Below are 16,250 nucleotides of genomic sequence, written 5' to 3'. Positions count from 1 at the left end.
GGGATTTTCCTGCCACTAATCTTGTTAGAGCTGGGGCACTGTGCAAATATATCCAAACACATAATTACTGAAGAGATATTAAACGGATCGATTTATTTCAATAAAAAATGCAAACTTTGAGGAAAATTCATTAATACTCAAAATCCAGCCAGGCAATAAATAACACTAATGAACTGAGAAAAAGGAATAGATGAACAAGTACTGACATGATGTCTTATGCTTATTGCTGTTAAAGAGGAGCTGACAACTACTCCATTTGAAATATAAATCCTGCAAGGGAAATGCTAGAAAGTGAGTGAAAGACATGTTAAAAATATATATGTACATATATATACACACATTTTAAGAAAGCTTTAGGATGAAAACTAATTTAATTTCATCCTAAAGAGGCCATATTACCATTTTCATCACCCTTAAGCTGTGTTTACATTAGCAAACAGTGCTGTGCAACAGGAGCATGAAACAGCTGTTGCTGAGATGCTGCCAGCACAGCATCTCTACATGTGTTAGAGGTTTGCTGCCAGCCAGCTCCAGGGTGGTCCTGCAGCCTGAGAGCCTCACAGACAGCAGGGTACCCTGGCCACAGGGCTGCAGGAGCTCCCTGGTCCATTTTGTCCCAAGGGAACTCCAGAGTGAACGCTGTGAAATGTGAATCAGATGGCAGGATTGTGGGTGTGGCAGCAAACACAGCATTCTCCTCAAAAGCACCCTCCTGACTGACACTGAAATATTTTCTGCAGCAGAAGCACTCAGGGCACTGTAAAGGGCTCACACTAGGACAGCAGAGTGCAACACTCACCCAGACAGCCCAAATGACCCAGTGACAACCAGGGAGATCTAAAACAGCCTTTTCAGTAAGGGCTCTGAGAGCTTGTCAAGGCAGAACCCAAGAACATGTTTTCCCTTGTGCTTGGGAGGTTCTGCAATTTGCCAAGAGGAAAAATCAAAACATTTGGTTTGGTATTTTGGAATTATAACATGGTATTCAAACAGCACACTTGGAGTTACGCAGGCTGCTTCAGAGAACACTCGCAGTGATTTTCTAGAGACTCCTGAAAAACAAGGAAGACATTGAGGGCCTGAGGTGTGTCCAGAGAAGGGAACAGAGCTGGGGAAGGGTCTGGGGCACCAGTCTAATGTGGACCAGCTGAGGGAGCTGGGGTTGTTTAGCCAGAAGGAGGTCAGGGGACATTATCATTCTCTACAGCTACCTTAAAGGAGGGTACAGTGAGGTTCTCTTTTCCCAGGGAACAAGAGAGAAGAGAGGAAATGGACTGAAGTTGTGCCAGGGGAGGCTTAGACTAGATATTATTAAGAATTTCCTCACTGCAAGGGTGGTCAGGCTTTGGAACAGGCTGCTCAGTGAAGTGATGGAATAGCCAGCCCTGGAAGTCTCAAACTAGGAGTGGATGTGACACCTGCAAGTTTTACTCAGTCTCATCGTTCTTACGGCAAAGGAGGTGCTGCCATCTCTCCTGGAGGAAGATCCCCAGATTATTCACTCATTTCTTACCTGAAAGCTGCTCCTGTTCATTATTTGGGACAACAGACTTCAGCAGTCGAGAAGGAAGAAAGCTCAGACATCAAAGATGAGCCTGTTCCATTAAACCACAGTCAAAGTTATTAAAAATCACCATTTCCTTTCAATAGTCATAAGTGGGAAAATGCTGGCAAGGCACCCAAACCTCATTGAGATGAGCAGCTCAGGCTTTTACTGGTTATAAAACGAGTGATTTATGGCAGCATGTACAACAAGATGTTATTTCCCTTGCAATTTATGCTCTCAGAGGGCAGAGAAGAGGTGGCTGTGCAGGAATTACACATCCCCTGCTCCTTCCAGCAGATACCTCTCTACACAAATACCACTTCCACAAAAATCTCTGCTTTGTTCTAACCCATGTCTCTAAAGAGTTTCTGTAAGAGCAACTCCTATTGGCAACAAGCCCAATAAATGTTGTGCTTTTGTCATTTCTTTAAGTTTATCCCAGAAATATAAGAAGTTTCTTAGTTTCCATTCTGCTGAGGGATTCCCTTCAAGATTTCCTTTAGATCAAGGCAAGGGGGAACCTGGCAATTTCAGGGCATTTTGTTGTCAGCAAGGAGTGGGATAAAGCAGCCTGTTCTGCACAGTCTCCTCGGGACTGCAGCTCTGGGAAAGTGATGAATCTGCCACCAGATGTCACCCAGAGGCCACTCCTCTCCCCTGCTGAGACTCCAGCAAGCTTCTGGATTTCCTGCAGGCAGCAGGGATGGTCACAGCACTCATCACTCCTGCACTTACACCCACATTTAACTTTGGATTTCTATTTCGTGCCCTTAAAAAAGAAAAGAAACTTTGAAGCTGTAACACATCTTCAAAATGCTTTGAAAGCTGAAGTACACTACAAGAGCTAAAAGCAAAATGCTACGGCTTTTGGTATCTTTACTGGAGGCCTGTTTTTCTCATTTTACAGAATTTTATCACCCTGCAGAGTTTACCCTTATCCAACTCTTAGGGAGACAAAAAAAAAGGCTACTGAGACGGATAATGGATTGCAAGAAAACAGCAAGCAAGAAACATCTTGTGACAAGGGAACATAAAAAATGTCCTGTCATAATGAAGACAATTGCAACAGAAAAAAAAAAACAGAATAAAAAAAAAGATAAAGTCTAAACTGATGAAGACTATAAACAACTTTTACAAATTCCTGGATACACTTAAAACCTTCATTTCATGGGGAGTATCCGAAGGAAGCACAGAGGGACACAATTTCCACTGCTTAACGTTCAGAAAGTTCCACGTGCTTTGCTATAGATCAGAATTTTGCTTTTTATCAGATTATTTACCAGAGAAAGATCTAGAAAGCACAAATTTAGCATTCCAGCTTCAGTGGTAGTGATAGACATAAGAAACTGTTATTGAAAATATTTGTCATGGTAAGAAACCCAGAAAAATGGATGATAACAGTTTTGAAGAAATTTTACTTCATTTTTTTCAATCTCCTAAATACAACTAAAATGTCCAGTGCTTCCAATAGTAAATCAGCAATTAATTCCTTCAGCTCTGAACAGCAGCATCTAAAAAGAGGGATGGAATCACTCCTGTAAATATTTCAGCTTCTTGAAACTTGTCCAGCTCCACTTGAACAAGTCCAGAAACAATTTCAGCTCCATTTAAGCAAGTCCTGACTTCTCTCTTAAAGTCAAGGTTAAGCTAAAAGTACTTTCTCACATTTGCCACACAGTCAATGTTTTTCTACTCTTAAGACATTCTGTTTGTGTCAATGATTTGAGAATTGAATTTGGAACTCTAAGTAAGGATATTTATTCTAAACAACAGAAACATTAGAAGCCACAACTCAGCTGTTTATTGAGAAAGAACATCCCAACACAAAGTATCTGAACTTTTTAAGGAGAAAGCAAGATTCAGACTGTTCACAAAGATCAGTTCTGTCCATACCTGAACTTCCTTGTTTCTTCTCACCCAGCCAAACTTCACCAACACAAACCTGGGAACAGCTCTTCTGGTTCTGCTAAGTTATGGGGAATGTTTATGTTTTCAGAACTTTGACAACAGTGAAGCCAGAAAATTAAAACAAAATTCCCAAACAATCAAATAAGATGCTAAAAAAGAAGTTTTCACCTCACGTCATCTCTAATCCCCTATAAATAAATGCAGTAAAAAAAAAAAAATCAAGTTTTACACTGGCAATAATTTGAATAATATCCTATTATTAAGTAGTAATTGGATATTTTTCTTAGCATGACCTATCACTATAACCACCCAGTGGTAATAAATGAACTTTCAGTACCTGTAATAAAACAGCTCAGAGTAAACAAAATACTTATTTTGAGAAAACATACAAAAATCACAACTATTATATTAAAAATTCTTGTAATTATATTCAAAATAACTATCAGAGCATTTGGTTCATACAGTGTTGCTGAAGTTTTGAAATCAAGTTCTTGATCCAACACAGTTAGTGCTAGAAACGGGCACCCATCTCAAGCCTGTCTGCTTGGGGACACAGACAGAAACGTTTGTTTGTATTCATGACAAAACTGGAACCATAAGGAAAAAGGACAGGAAGCAATCAGTGCAAAGAAGCTAAAAAAAAAAGACTTTAACAATGCCAAGTTCCCTGCACTGTCCCATTAAAACACATTTAGAACATCCACAGCAGCTGCCTCCTTCCACAGTGTTTTGTTTTGGGTTTTCCATTGCTTTTGTTGGGACTGAGATGTCCATTTAAACACTTAGCCCTCCCAAATTTCCAAAGCCAAATGCAATGACTTCCTGCTACAGCTTAGGTGAGAGTTTCAAATGGTGTCCTGAAGAGAATTTGCAGTTTGTGAACCCCTCATTACACATGGCTGTCAATCCATATTTAAATGCAACCAGGAATAACCAAACTCCACTCTAATGACAGTGCAAACATGAAGGAATACCCATTAAATATTTGTTAGCTCCTGGAAAGTGCCCACAAGCATCACTTGTGTTAATACCCTGTATCTCAGCCTACCAGTCAGCAAATCTTACTCAGAGAGGAGAAACTGCATGGCAGCAACAACCCCACCCCTCACCCAGCTGTGACAAAATGCTCAGAATCTCTGAGGTTCAAACACAGTCAGTTCATTCCCATCATAGAACTCTCTCAGTTGGTTTGACTCATATTTTATGGAAGGTTCTTCCATTTGCATCCCAGGCTCCAGAGTGTTCTGCCCTACTATTTTAAGGTTCACCAGTTTTATTTTCCAGGTGTTATTCCTCAGGGGGCAGCTGATGAGCCCAAAGATTTGCTCAAAGACACCCAAACAAGAATTGTCTCTGTGAACTGTTCCAGCCACTGCCACCAGCACTAATCCATGAGGGGAAATGGCACATTTCAGGCCACTGGAATGCAAATTTGGGTTGAAGAGGAGACATTCTTCTTTAACCAAGGACAGCAGGCGCAGGCTCACCATGTCTGCACCCACATATTCTTCCACGTTTTTTTCCAAAGTGTTGTAACAGAACTTCAGTTTGACATCCTCCCAAAAATGCTGTGGTCCCCATGTTGCTTCAGATTTTACTCCCAAAGGATGCTGAGAGTTCAGGAGTTCAAAGTACCACTGGCAGAATTCTCCTCCTAGACCACCAAGGTCATCCTGTGGTGACTTCTGTCTGTTTCCATGACTCTGCAGTCAAACAAATTTTTTCCTTAGAACTGTTCAGCAAGATTATCACTTAGAAAAAACATCAAATCATGCACATATTTATATTAAATCTTTTAAGTGCTCTGAGCCAGAGTGAAACACCAAGAAGAGAAGAAGAGAAACACCAAAGTAAAATATAATTTATTTTTACTAACGTGATTATCTAATGTAGAGAACCAGGACAGGTTCTTTGAATTACACCTAGAAAGTGCTTCAATGTCTTGGCTCTTTACAAACAAAGAGGAAAATCCTGTTTCTACTGAAAAAGGGCAGGGGAAGAATGTAAAGTAATATTTTTTGGAATTAAATGTAGTTACTTTGAAGGACTTCTCAGTATTTCTGACTTGACAGCAAGACTTTTTTTAGAAGTAAATAAAGTATCAAGTTTGCTAACACTATAGTCTAGTAAGTAACACACTGTGTTATAAGCATTAAGTAATTAAGCATGAAAAGTCTGGAAAATTCTGTACAGAAATGCTGTATCTGCTTCACCACAAGTTGAAATCATTTCCAATTCTGTGACACAGGTTCAAGTTTCCCATTTCTTCAAAGTGGTGAAGAAAGAAGGGACGAGAATTCAGAGAAAACAAATGCAAAGAAAGATGTATGTGATAAATAGATGAACTTTCTTTTAAATTTATGAATGTGTTTTAAGTACTTCATTGATGTACCATCAACCAAAGAATTTTATTAAGAGAAACCTTTCTTTTTTCTCTAATTATGCACACAGAAAATCCTTTTGGAAACAATTCTCAGCTAAATGCTGTCATCAGTTAAACCCTGAGTGCAAGCTCAGTGCAAGAGGTTCTCAACAGGGACAGAGCTCTCACAGCCCAGGTGGTGGGGCTGCTGCCCACAAAGGCTCTGAACTACAGCAAGGGGGCCAACTAGAACCACAAATTAACCCCTTCAAGTTCATTACACCACGAGAATTCGCTAAATAGCAAAGATTTTAACTTCAAAATAACCTGTTATTGCCAAAACCCATTTCCTTATGCTGTATTAAGTGTTACAAATTCATGGGCAAATTTTGTTCAGCTGTTTCTGGCTCATGGAATTCATTGCTGCAGCTCAAGAGAACAGCTCTTACTCAGGTGAATGTGTGTTGCTTTTCCTTCTGATCAGCCTGGGACATCTACATGGACGTTTTTTAGATCTCAAAGAGGAGACAATCATCTAAAATACAGGCCTAAGGAACTTGTGCTCTGTTCCCACCAGTGGTCTGTTGTAGGTTTAGCAGATCTTGGGGGCAGGCATTCCTTACTACAGCTTCTGAAGAGAGCCCACCACGATGATGAGTTCAGTTGTTTGGAAAAAAGAGAAAACAAACAGCACCGACCTGTCACTGCTGGAAACTGGACATTTTATCAATATATAAACTCACTAAAATCACAAGGGCCTCTGCAGAATTTCTGTGCCATTCTTACTGTTTTCTGTTGTCCCTGAACCCACAAAACTATTTGTGAATATCTTCCATTTCAGCCTATAGGAAAATCTAAAAATTCAAAGCACGGAGAAAACCCCACACATTAGAGCTCAAATACTGTGAAAAACAGAGCAGACACCTTCAGATGCTGCAATTTAAAAACCAACCAAACCAAACCCAACTAACACCAAACCAAGAGTTAAAAAGGTTGGGGACCTTCCCACAGGTGCAGAGCCACATCTGCACTGCTCATCCCGGGGAGGCAGCGCTGAGCAGCCTGAGGATTCCCAGCAGCAGGAGCAGCACTCACCTGCGCAGGTTTTCTGTGCCCAGGCTCCGGGGCTCCAGCCGTGAGCTGCCCGCTCCAGAGCTGCCTGACACGCTCGATCAGGACGTGTTTCTCCGAGGAGGGAGGAGCCGTGATTCCCTGCGCTGCCAAATACTTGAAGATGATTTCTCTATAGACTTTCCTGCGCCTCAGAAGTTCCTCCACGTTTTGGCTGTACACCAGAATGGCATGAATGGCCTCTGCAAAGAAAGAAACTGAAGTTAGAGTTACCTTCTTTCACAATAAAACCCCAAACCTAAATCATTTCTTACACTCCTCAGCTCCAAACACAGTACAAGACAAGGTGGCAGGACATGAAGAGACCAACAGTTTGTCTGTAAATTGAAACCTGTCCTCATCATATCACAGAGAATACACCACCCAAAGGCTTGCAAATATGCTTCTTGGACAGGAATTCTAGTGAAGTGTTTCAGCAATGCACAGTAGCTTGAGAAAGTGAGGTTCCATCTCCTTCCTCTTTAGTGAAGCCTGCTGGAAGTGGAACTAAATCTGTTTCGTTTCCACACTAATGTGATTACAACTCTCATGTTCATAAGAATATGCATCATAGCACAACAACAGTGCATTGAATGGTAACAATAAACAAAATTCAGCTACAAGGCTCTGTGGCAGAAGGAGGAAACATAAAAATTTAAATTTTCTTTTAAAGCAGTTGTAGCAGACAGTTCCCACCTGAACTAAGGCTAGCACTTAACAGGGGACCTATAAAAAGCCTAAATTTAACAAGAAAGAAATAGCTAAAGTAAAACACAAAAATATTTTCGTGTAACCTACAACCACTGCAAAAAGTAGGGGAAAACAGGTAAGGAAAAAAAAAACTACAGGCAAAAGACCTTTTAAAGAAATGTGTTGGGCAAATCTTACATCAAATGAAATATACTCAAGGCCGAGAACGAGCACATATATATATTTGTACACATATACATACATATATTCATCAGGTGTGTATACATATACATATATATATGGGTGTATATATATATATATATATATATATACACACACACATATATATATGTATGTATATATACATATACATACATACATACATATATATATATATATATATATATATATATAAACCTGAGGCAACAAACCCAGTGGCCTCAGGTAAGTCACATAAAAAAATAACTCTTAGGAAACAAATCTCAATGAAGTGATGGAGGATGGTCACAACTGGAAGCGTCCTGCAAAAAGAGTAAGTTCAATGTAGACTCGTATTTTATCCTTCCAAAACCTAAAAGCAAATGTGACTGACGCCAACGGCGAAAGACTCTTGAGCTTCCAACACTTTTAACCACTAAGGGCACAGCCGTGCTGGCAGCTCACTGCAGGGGTCTGAGAGAAAAGAGATGCGAGCGGAGCTGCAGGTTTGCTACGAGCCCGTCCTCGGCCTGAACAGCCCCAAGCTCCGAGCAGCCAAGCCCCGGAGCTGCCGGGCCGTGCAGGGAAGGCTCCCGGCAGCGACCCTGAGCCCTGCCAGCCCCGGCCTCCCGGGACAGCCGCAGCCGCCGGGCCCGGGGATGCGAACGGAGGGCCCGGCCCGCTCGCAGGCTCTGGCGCTGCCCGCGCACCTTGGCGGCTCTCCGGGTGCACCTGGCGGCTGGTGACGGTGTCGGTGAGCGCCAGCAGCTCCTCGGTGTGCAGGAGCTCCAGCAGGTCCCGGCATCCCTCCCGCTCCCGCTCGCTCAGCCCCGGGCCCGCCATGGCCGCGCCTGGTGCAGCGCCGAGCGCCGGCCGGAAAGAGCGGCCGGCACCGAGGTTCCGCTCGGAGAAAGGGTCCGGGGGGGAGCAAAGCGCCAGGGAGGCGGGCTGAAATGTACAGATTGTGTGTTATACGTATGGAGAGTTTATATCTGAGCGTGTCCTTCCCATCCGGCCCGTCCTGAAGTCGTGCTGAGCTTTGGGGAGATGCTGGAGAGCAGCAGCACGGAAAGGGATGTCTGGGTACTGGTCCATGGCCAGCGGATGGGAGCTGGCCCTGGAGCCCGGGGCGACATCCCTGTCCTGGGACATCAGTGACAGCATGGCAGCCAGGGGATTGTCCTGCTCTGGGCTGAGCACCACGCTCTCAGAAGGTTTTAAAGCCATTAAAATGGCCATGGAGAAGGGCCTTGAGGAGAAGCTGTATGAGAAGGGCTTGGTCTCTTCAGCTGGACAAGAGGAAGACTGGCTACTCGTGAGGGGAAGGGGAGGGACAGACTGAGCTCTCTGTGGTGACAGTGACAGGGCCTGAGGGAATGATCTGAAGTGTCAGAAAAAGGTTAGGTTAGGCTGGATATTAAAAAAGAGTCCTTATCCCGAGCACCAGGCTGGCAGAGCTCAAAAAGGATCTTGATGGTGCTCCTAGCACAGGGTGTGACTCTTGGGTCCTGTGCAGGGCCAGGAGTTGGACTCGGTGGTCCTTGGGGTCCCATCCAGATTAGGATATTCTCTGATAACATTCTCTGATTCCTACCACTGGGCACCTCATCTCGACCAAGCCAGAGTCATCCACTCGTGCCTGAGGCAAGAACTGCATGTGCCCACATGATGCATGGCTCCAGGACTGGGAAATCCAACAGCACAGCACCTGTTTAAGGAAACAAAGCCCTATAAGCTAAAGATGCTTTTGGTTACTAAATGCAAGCTCTCAAGCTTGTGTTGCTCTTCCACTTAGCACTATTTTCTCTGTCAGGGGCAGACAACCAGTGATAGACACTTCATAAAAAAGGAAAGATAGACAAAAAAAGGGAATGGAAGACAGCAGAAGTTTCCTCTGAGCTAAGCATCATAAGCTACACACCTATAAAGAAAAATAAAGGTGCAAAGAATGCTTCACCTCTCTGTGGCAGAAAAAGCCAACACTCTCCTCCACCCCATGCTTTAACAAGGATGTGTAAGGAGACCACCTTTTTGTGCTAAAGCTGCCTGTGATTTCAAACCCAGGAACACCCAGATCCTGTAAAGACACACAAAAGAACATTTGAATTACTGATGAGGCTTTTGCACAAACACCTGAACTCATCATTGTGGTGGGCTCTCTTCAGAGCTGTAGTGTGGAGTTCGGCTGTTTGTCTCTGTCCCCACACACGCCCAGGATGGTTCTGGCAGGCTGTGTCTCAAAAGATGGGTCTGGACTCCAGGATTTTTTGGTCTTCAGAATTGTTTATTATATCTTATCTGTAAAGTCCCTTCTTTGCCCGACTGGGATCTGACTAGCAGGGCAGCCAAAGGCACTCTGGCCACCCCCAAGGCAGGCACATCTTTTATATCAAAAACTACGGATATCATATTTACTTTTTATCCCCAATACCTGTCACCCTCGTCACTGGATACATTCTTACCCCAGACCAATCCCCAAATGCCAACACCACAGCAGAAGATGGATGACAAGAAGAAGGAGGAAGAGTCTTGTGACCTGCCTTGTTTCCTCCATCTTGTCTCCATAACCCCCCTGTACAGAAACCCCAAAATCTGTAATTTACCCTATAACTACATTTTCCCTTCACCATTCACACCCGGGTAATTCCCACAGGTTCCATCTTCTCATACATCGGTGGCACATCCCTAGATGGATCAAAATCCACCCACCAAGTGCTTCTGGCAACATTCCAAGACCCCCGAGCCCCCCAAGGGTTCTCTCGGTAGCTCTGGACATCAGGAGGGATGTGCTGAGCTCCCACATCGTAGTAAGGAATGCCTGCCCCCAAGATCAGTGTTCTACAATAGAACACTGATGAGAACAAAGAACACATTCCTTAGGCCTTTATTTTAGATGATTGTTTCCTCTTTGAGATCTAAAAAAATGTCCATGCAGATGTCCCAGGTTGATCAGAAGGAAAAGCAACATACATTCAGCTGAGTAAGAGATGTTCTCTGGAGCTGCAGCAATGAATTCCATGAGCCAGAAACAGCTGAACAAAATTTGCCCATGAAGTTTAAATGCAACATTCAGATAAAAATTCAATCTGGAAGCATCTGGAAACTTTAACATAATAATGCTTATTGTCTGCTGTGCCAAACTTCCCCTCATGTGCACAATGATTTAATATTCTTGATTAGTATGAATCCTGCAAACTACAAATTAGGCAGTGCATCTAAGAAATATAAATTACCTCTGCTTCATTTTGCTTATGTTTCAATAAACCTTTATATTTGCAGCTTTCTAAGAGTAATACCTATCCAATTCTTCTGGAATTCAGGGGAAAAAAGAACCCCAACCATCAAGATTCCATTTTAAAAATTAGATGCGGCTGTGTTTTCAGTAAGAAATCAGGGGGTGGGAGGGGAAGGCAGAGAGAAGGTCATCGGAATAGTCACATTCTCATTAATCCTGAGAGAGGAAACGTGCACTGGCATCAGAGATTGGAGAGATTTTTCAATATTCAGGACTGATGTCTTCCCACAGCCCCTTTCCTGTTCTAAACCAAGACCAGCCCTTTCAGCAGGATTATTTATAATATATTTACATATTATCTTACTTTGTAAATCTTTCCCCTTTGGAGGTAATGGGGTGGAAAACAGATCATCTCAGAAGTAGTTTTTTTTCTCTCCTTCTCATAACTCAAAATTCCCTTTAGAGTCTTTATTCAAACTTTTAATTGACTTGAGCATTGAGCAGGAACTGGCATCCCCAAAGGAGAAGAAACAGGAAAATGATTATCCTACATAAACCAAAAGGTGATCAGTACTCTTGTAACAATAAATTGCTGTCTCAATTCAAGGAGTTACTACAAGGATTTTCATTGCATTTTCTCTCTTCTGTCCATCTGAGGAGAGGCAAAGAAGTTTATATTTGGTGTTAACATATTTAACAATTTATTTATTAAATGGCTTATGTACACGCTGCCATTTTGATAAATATTTTTGCTGGCAAAATGTACCTGAGGTCCCTTACCCTTATACTTACCTTCCTAAGGCAAGGACCTTGTCAAAATTATCCACAGTAGAAAACAAAGGTAAGTTTGAAGTTACACACACACACAAAAGTCACCATCCAAAATTGTACAGAAGACCGTCAAAAATCTGCAGTCAAAACCCCCTAGGAATTTACAGGGCTGTGAATAATAAATCTAAATTATCCAGTAATTTCAGGTGGTAGTCTTGAACTTTCTGAAGCAAAAGAAAAAAAAAAGCAGTTACACTTGTCTTTCTGTCTCAACTTGACAACCAACCAGAAGCTATCTTAAAACAGCTGCACCCTGACTTGTCTGTGGCCCCAAATTTGGATTTTGAGCCCTAGGAATTAACTGCTGCCCCCATTTTGAAGCTTGGTCTGTTCAAATCCAAATATCCACACACCTGAAACATCAAGACCTGGCATCTTCACACATGTGCCACTCAACCATCACATACAAAACATAACACAGTAGCTCTGAACATCACAGCAGCATTTCCAGAGTGATTCTCCAAAAGACAAGATCAGTTTCTATCAACAACAAAGACAATGTTTTATTGAACAAATCTATGTACAGTACAAAAGGTCTTTAAAATGAAACACTACTGTAGATTTATTGCAGTTTGATGGCTCAGTTTTAATTTGTACTCTTATATAAAATGCAAAGTAAAATAATTTAACATTCAACAAGGAAGCACAAATTTCCTTTCTTGCTGAACCTGTAACAGCTTTTACAAATTAAAGAGTCCCAAAATGCATACACTGCATTTAATCAGAAAGGTGTTATACAGTACCAAATAAATTAAGAAAATAGTAACACTACCACCGCCTTTGGGTCTTTTGTCCATAGCACTGGTGTTAAACAATAAAAGAAATGAGTACAGCTGAACCTTCCATGTGATATTAAAATCACAAAATTTAATGTTATAAATTATCCAAACTATACAATTCATATAATTTTTATGAATATGGCTAAATAACCAAAGTACCAGTGACATTTTCCCACAGATATGACCACTTGCAACCTACTTTCAGTACTCCTTTTTTTTTATGAAAGGTGCCTACACCAAGCGGCAGCTTTTTGAAATTAGAAATTCCATGACCTTTACAGTGAAACATGATGGGGTTAGAGGAAACACTCTTAAAAGGAAAGTCCAAATCCAACTGAAGGAATGTTATTAATTGTATCAACTTTGATCCAACAAGGCTCCTAAGCTCATGGACAACTTCAGGCAGCTTTAGGGTAGCTGGAGGCTTACATTACACATGTATTTCAGGATTTATTGAATCAAAGTGAGACATCTTCAAGGATTTCCAATGACATCACACAATGTTTAATGTCTGGGGGAAAAAAATCAGCCAATAACCTCCAACTTTCAAGACCTGTAACCTGTTTTCAGTCTTAGAAGTTGCAGGCTTGGTATGGGGTAATACTCAAAAGAATCCTTAAAAAGCATGGAGAATTATTCCATACATGATCCAAGTGTCTTTTTGCCTCTGATTAAAGTTGCTTAATTCTGCAACTATCTGAGAATACCAACAGGTATCAGAGAGTAGCTTAAAGAAAATGCAATGTCTTTTGAAGTGAAAATAATTATTTTAAAACATTACCACCCACTTGCTACTTTAAGTCAATTTAACAGATTCCTGATAATTGTTAGATGATGTTCATCTTCACCTATGTAAGAATTAAGAATTCATATTTCCTATTCTCCAGAGTGTACACACTGAATACATGTGAGAAACACATGGTGGTGTCTCAGAAAAGCATCTTGAAACAAAAATGACTTAAATGCAGGTACAAAAAATTATGGTCACAGTTTATGCATGTACACAGATGCATTTATCTACACACTTAAACCAAAGGTAATACAAGTCTCAGTCATGTTTTTAAAACATCTTCAAACATATGGAGCTCCAGGGAAAAGGCAAAAAAGCACCAAAGATTAAAAGGTACATTAAAAATATTTTACACAAACATCTTTGTTATATCATTGGTGACTCACTTTTTAGATTTTTAGAACTGTAATACTTTAAAATGAACCTTTTTTTTCCTCCCAAATATATTTAAGCAATGTCAAGCAAAGAAGGGGGAGCCTGGGAACATTCAACACAGTACCCGGGTCCTTAAAAATTAGTCGGTATCTTAAAGTAAAAAATGTCAAAGTGCATTTGTCTGATAAGGACCTCATTAACTTTATGTTTAAAAATTTTAATGTATTTACACATGTAAATATATATATAGTGTGTATATATGTATATATAATGAATGATGCATTTAAAACAGGTTTTTTGCAACTGCAAAAAAAAAAAATTCTTTGGTGCCTCAAACATCATACAAATCTCTGGAAGTGGGCCATAACTGGGATTCATGTAATGCACACATACCTGTGATCATAATTTTAGAACCTTTTATGTTAATCCAACTCAAAGTTAAGGCAAAACTCTTCTAGAACTCTAGAGCATGATTTTGAATTTGCATTCTTTTTACCTCACAGGAAGGGGAAAGAAAGCAGAATTAATGCAAATATCTGTTTAGTTCCACAGGGGATTATCAGCAGAGGCATTACTGAACTACTGAGTTTATGTTCAAGAACTACTTCACAGCCAATCTTACAGAGAAACCCTTGGGTTTGCAAGAGTGAGCCATTGCTGCAATGATCAGGGGGTTTTATGCACCCCCTGATTTTTTACTCATTAATTTTCACCCACCTGTTGATTTAAGCCCTGCACACACTGTGATGAACTCTTCGGTGACAGCTGAGCAGGAACAGTTGCTCTGTGCTGTCCTGCATTTCTGGAATGACTCTGAACATCAGTTTTCACCCCTGTGCCTCCCCTGCCTGCAATCCCACTACAACCTCCATAGAACAGGATCCCAAATTAAAAAAATATTAAGTAGCAAGACAGTGTGAGATAAATTAGAGGAAACATTTGTACAGTAATTGGACAATGCACATGTTCGCCACACCTCTGCCTCAGGGTAGGAAGACCAAAAATTATAATGGTATCTTTTTGGTTTCAAAATCCTCTGTATTTCAGTTTTCCATATGAAATTGAAGAACTCCTATTTCCTATCTTCACATTGTGATTGTTTCTATGAACAGTGAATTGTGAATAAAGTGCTTAACATTTAACTCCTTCACCAGCCTCTGGGAAAGGCTCTCCTTTCAAGGGATGCTACTAAATAGGATTGCAATATGTCTCAAGGATTGAGAGGATCCCTGTTTTCTCCCTTCTAGACAATGAATAATTAGTGACAGTACTGAGTTGTGGCCCACCACCATTAAGCAACATAACAGATGTGAAACAGGTTCTCCCTGACCAATTGTTCACCCCAACCTGATGTGCTCTGCTTCTGTTTGCCTTCTCAAGTTCTTGTCTGTCCTACCAACAGCTGAGGGACCTCTGTGCTTGCAGAATATCAGTTTAACTCTGCAAGCTTAGCCCTCCCAACATTCCAGATTTGCTTCCATCAGCTGCTGTTAATATCCACACAATCTATCACTTGTGTTGGTCTTCCCACACCTACAGCAGATGTTTTACAGGAGTCACTTTTACCTCAGCCTTGCAAAGGGCTTCTCTTGCACACATCTGATTTCCGCTGTGTGAAAGTCTCACAAAAGAGCACATGAACTCACTTTTTCCTGCTTGTTCTGTACTTCAAGTTTTTGGCTATTCCCGCATCCCACCTAGCTCAAGATTTCCTTCCACATTTCTCTTTGGATTCTGAGTAGAAGTTTATGAAACAAGCTCCATTCTTTTGAGCAGATAATGGACTCACATACTCAGAATTAAAAAAAAAAAAAAAAACCCAAACCAAAGCATGGTTTCTTTATGCATTTCTCCACAAGGTAAGAATGTAACACCTCCTTGAATGATTCCTTCTCAGCTGTGTGGACAGATAGCCATTAACCACACAAAGTAAAGCAGCTTTCAGAACTGGCTGGTTGGATTTCAATAAGGCCATGAACACACCTCTGCTTCCTCTGCCTGCTCACCTCTATGCCTCATTGTCCTTCAACCTTCATGCTAGAAAAGCTGTGCCATTAAGCTTCAATCATACATTTGGAACAAACATGGCTTTTTTGGATAACTGGTACTTTGGGGGTTTTGTAGCAACTTTTCTGGACTCAAGACCTGCAGAGCTCCTATTACTCCTTTGTGAGTTTTGTCTAGAAAATGTGCTTTGTCTTTATCAAGGTCATGTTTTTCTATAGGAATTTGAGACTGCTTCATGATTAAGGCCAACTGGGAAACAAACTGATGCTGCTTCATGTAGTGTTTCCTTACACCACTCCTCATCTGATACTTTTCTCCACAACATTGAATCAGGCACCTGTAAAAGACAAAAGACCAGAATGTAAATCATTCCTTAATCTAGAACACTGCTCATGTTTTTCACCATATTTAGTTTTAAA

The 16,250-nt window shown here is 41.2% G+C and overlaps 2 protein-coding genes across 3 annotated transcripts in view; both read right to left on the bottom strand.

Annotated features, from left to right (window-relative positions):
- Window positions 1-2,943: 2,943 nt before the first annotated feature.
- Window positions 2,944-8,675, bottom strand: C1H3orf38 (chromosome 1 C3orf38 homolog). Of its 2 annotated transcripts, none has more exons than XM_009092693.4 (3): window positions 8,525-8,675; window positions 6,912-7,129; window positions 2,944-5,157 (listed from the first exon to the last, which is right to left on the bottom strand). In XM_009092693.4, the coding sequence occupies exons 1-3, from the start codon at window positions 8,655-8,657 to the stop codon at window positions 4,582-4,584; spliced, it is 927 nt and encodes a 308-aa protein (XP_009090941.2). In that variant the 5' UTR covers window positions 8,658-8,675; the 3' UTR covers window positions 2,944-4,581. The 2 variants fall into 2 exon arrangements, with proteins under 2 accessions (XP_009090941.2, XP_018772440.1); XM_018916895.3 differs by having other exon boundaries at window positions 8,547-8,675.
- A 3,682-nt stretch (window positions 8,676-12,357) lies between these two features.
- ZNF654 (zinc finger protein 654) overlaps window positions 12,358-16,250 on the bottom strand; it is a 30,282-nt gene continuing 26,389 nt past the window's right edge. The window contains exon 9 of the mRNA XM_030234688.2: window positions 12,358-16,168. Within this exon, the coding sequence (XP_030090548.2) occupies window positions 16,161-16,168 (8 nt within the window). The 3' untranslated portion in view covers window positions 12,358-16,160. The remainder of the gene's footprint in view (window positions 16,169-16,250) is intronic.

Source organism: Serinus canaria, chromosome 1 (genome assembly GCF_022539315.1).
Source record: "Serinus canaria isolate serCan28SL12 chromosome 1, serCan2020, whole genome shotgun sequence".
NCBI lineage: Eukaryota > Metazoa > Chordata > Aves > Passeriformes > Fringillidae > Serinus > Serinus canaria.
Note: the sequence above shows the minus strand (reverse complement) of the source record. Positions and strands in the feature narration are given on the sequence as shown.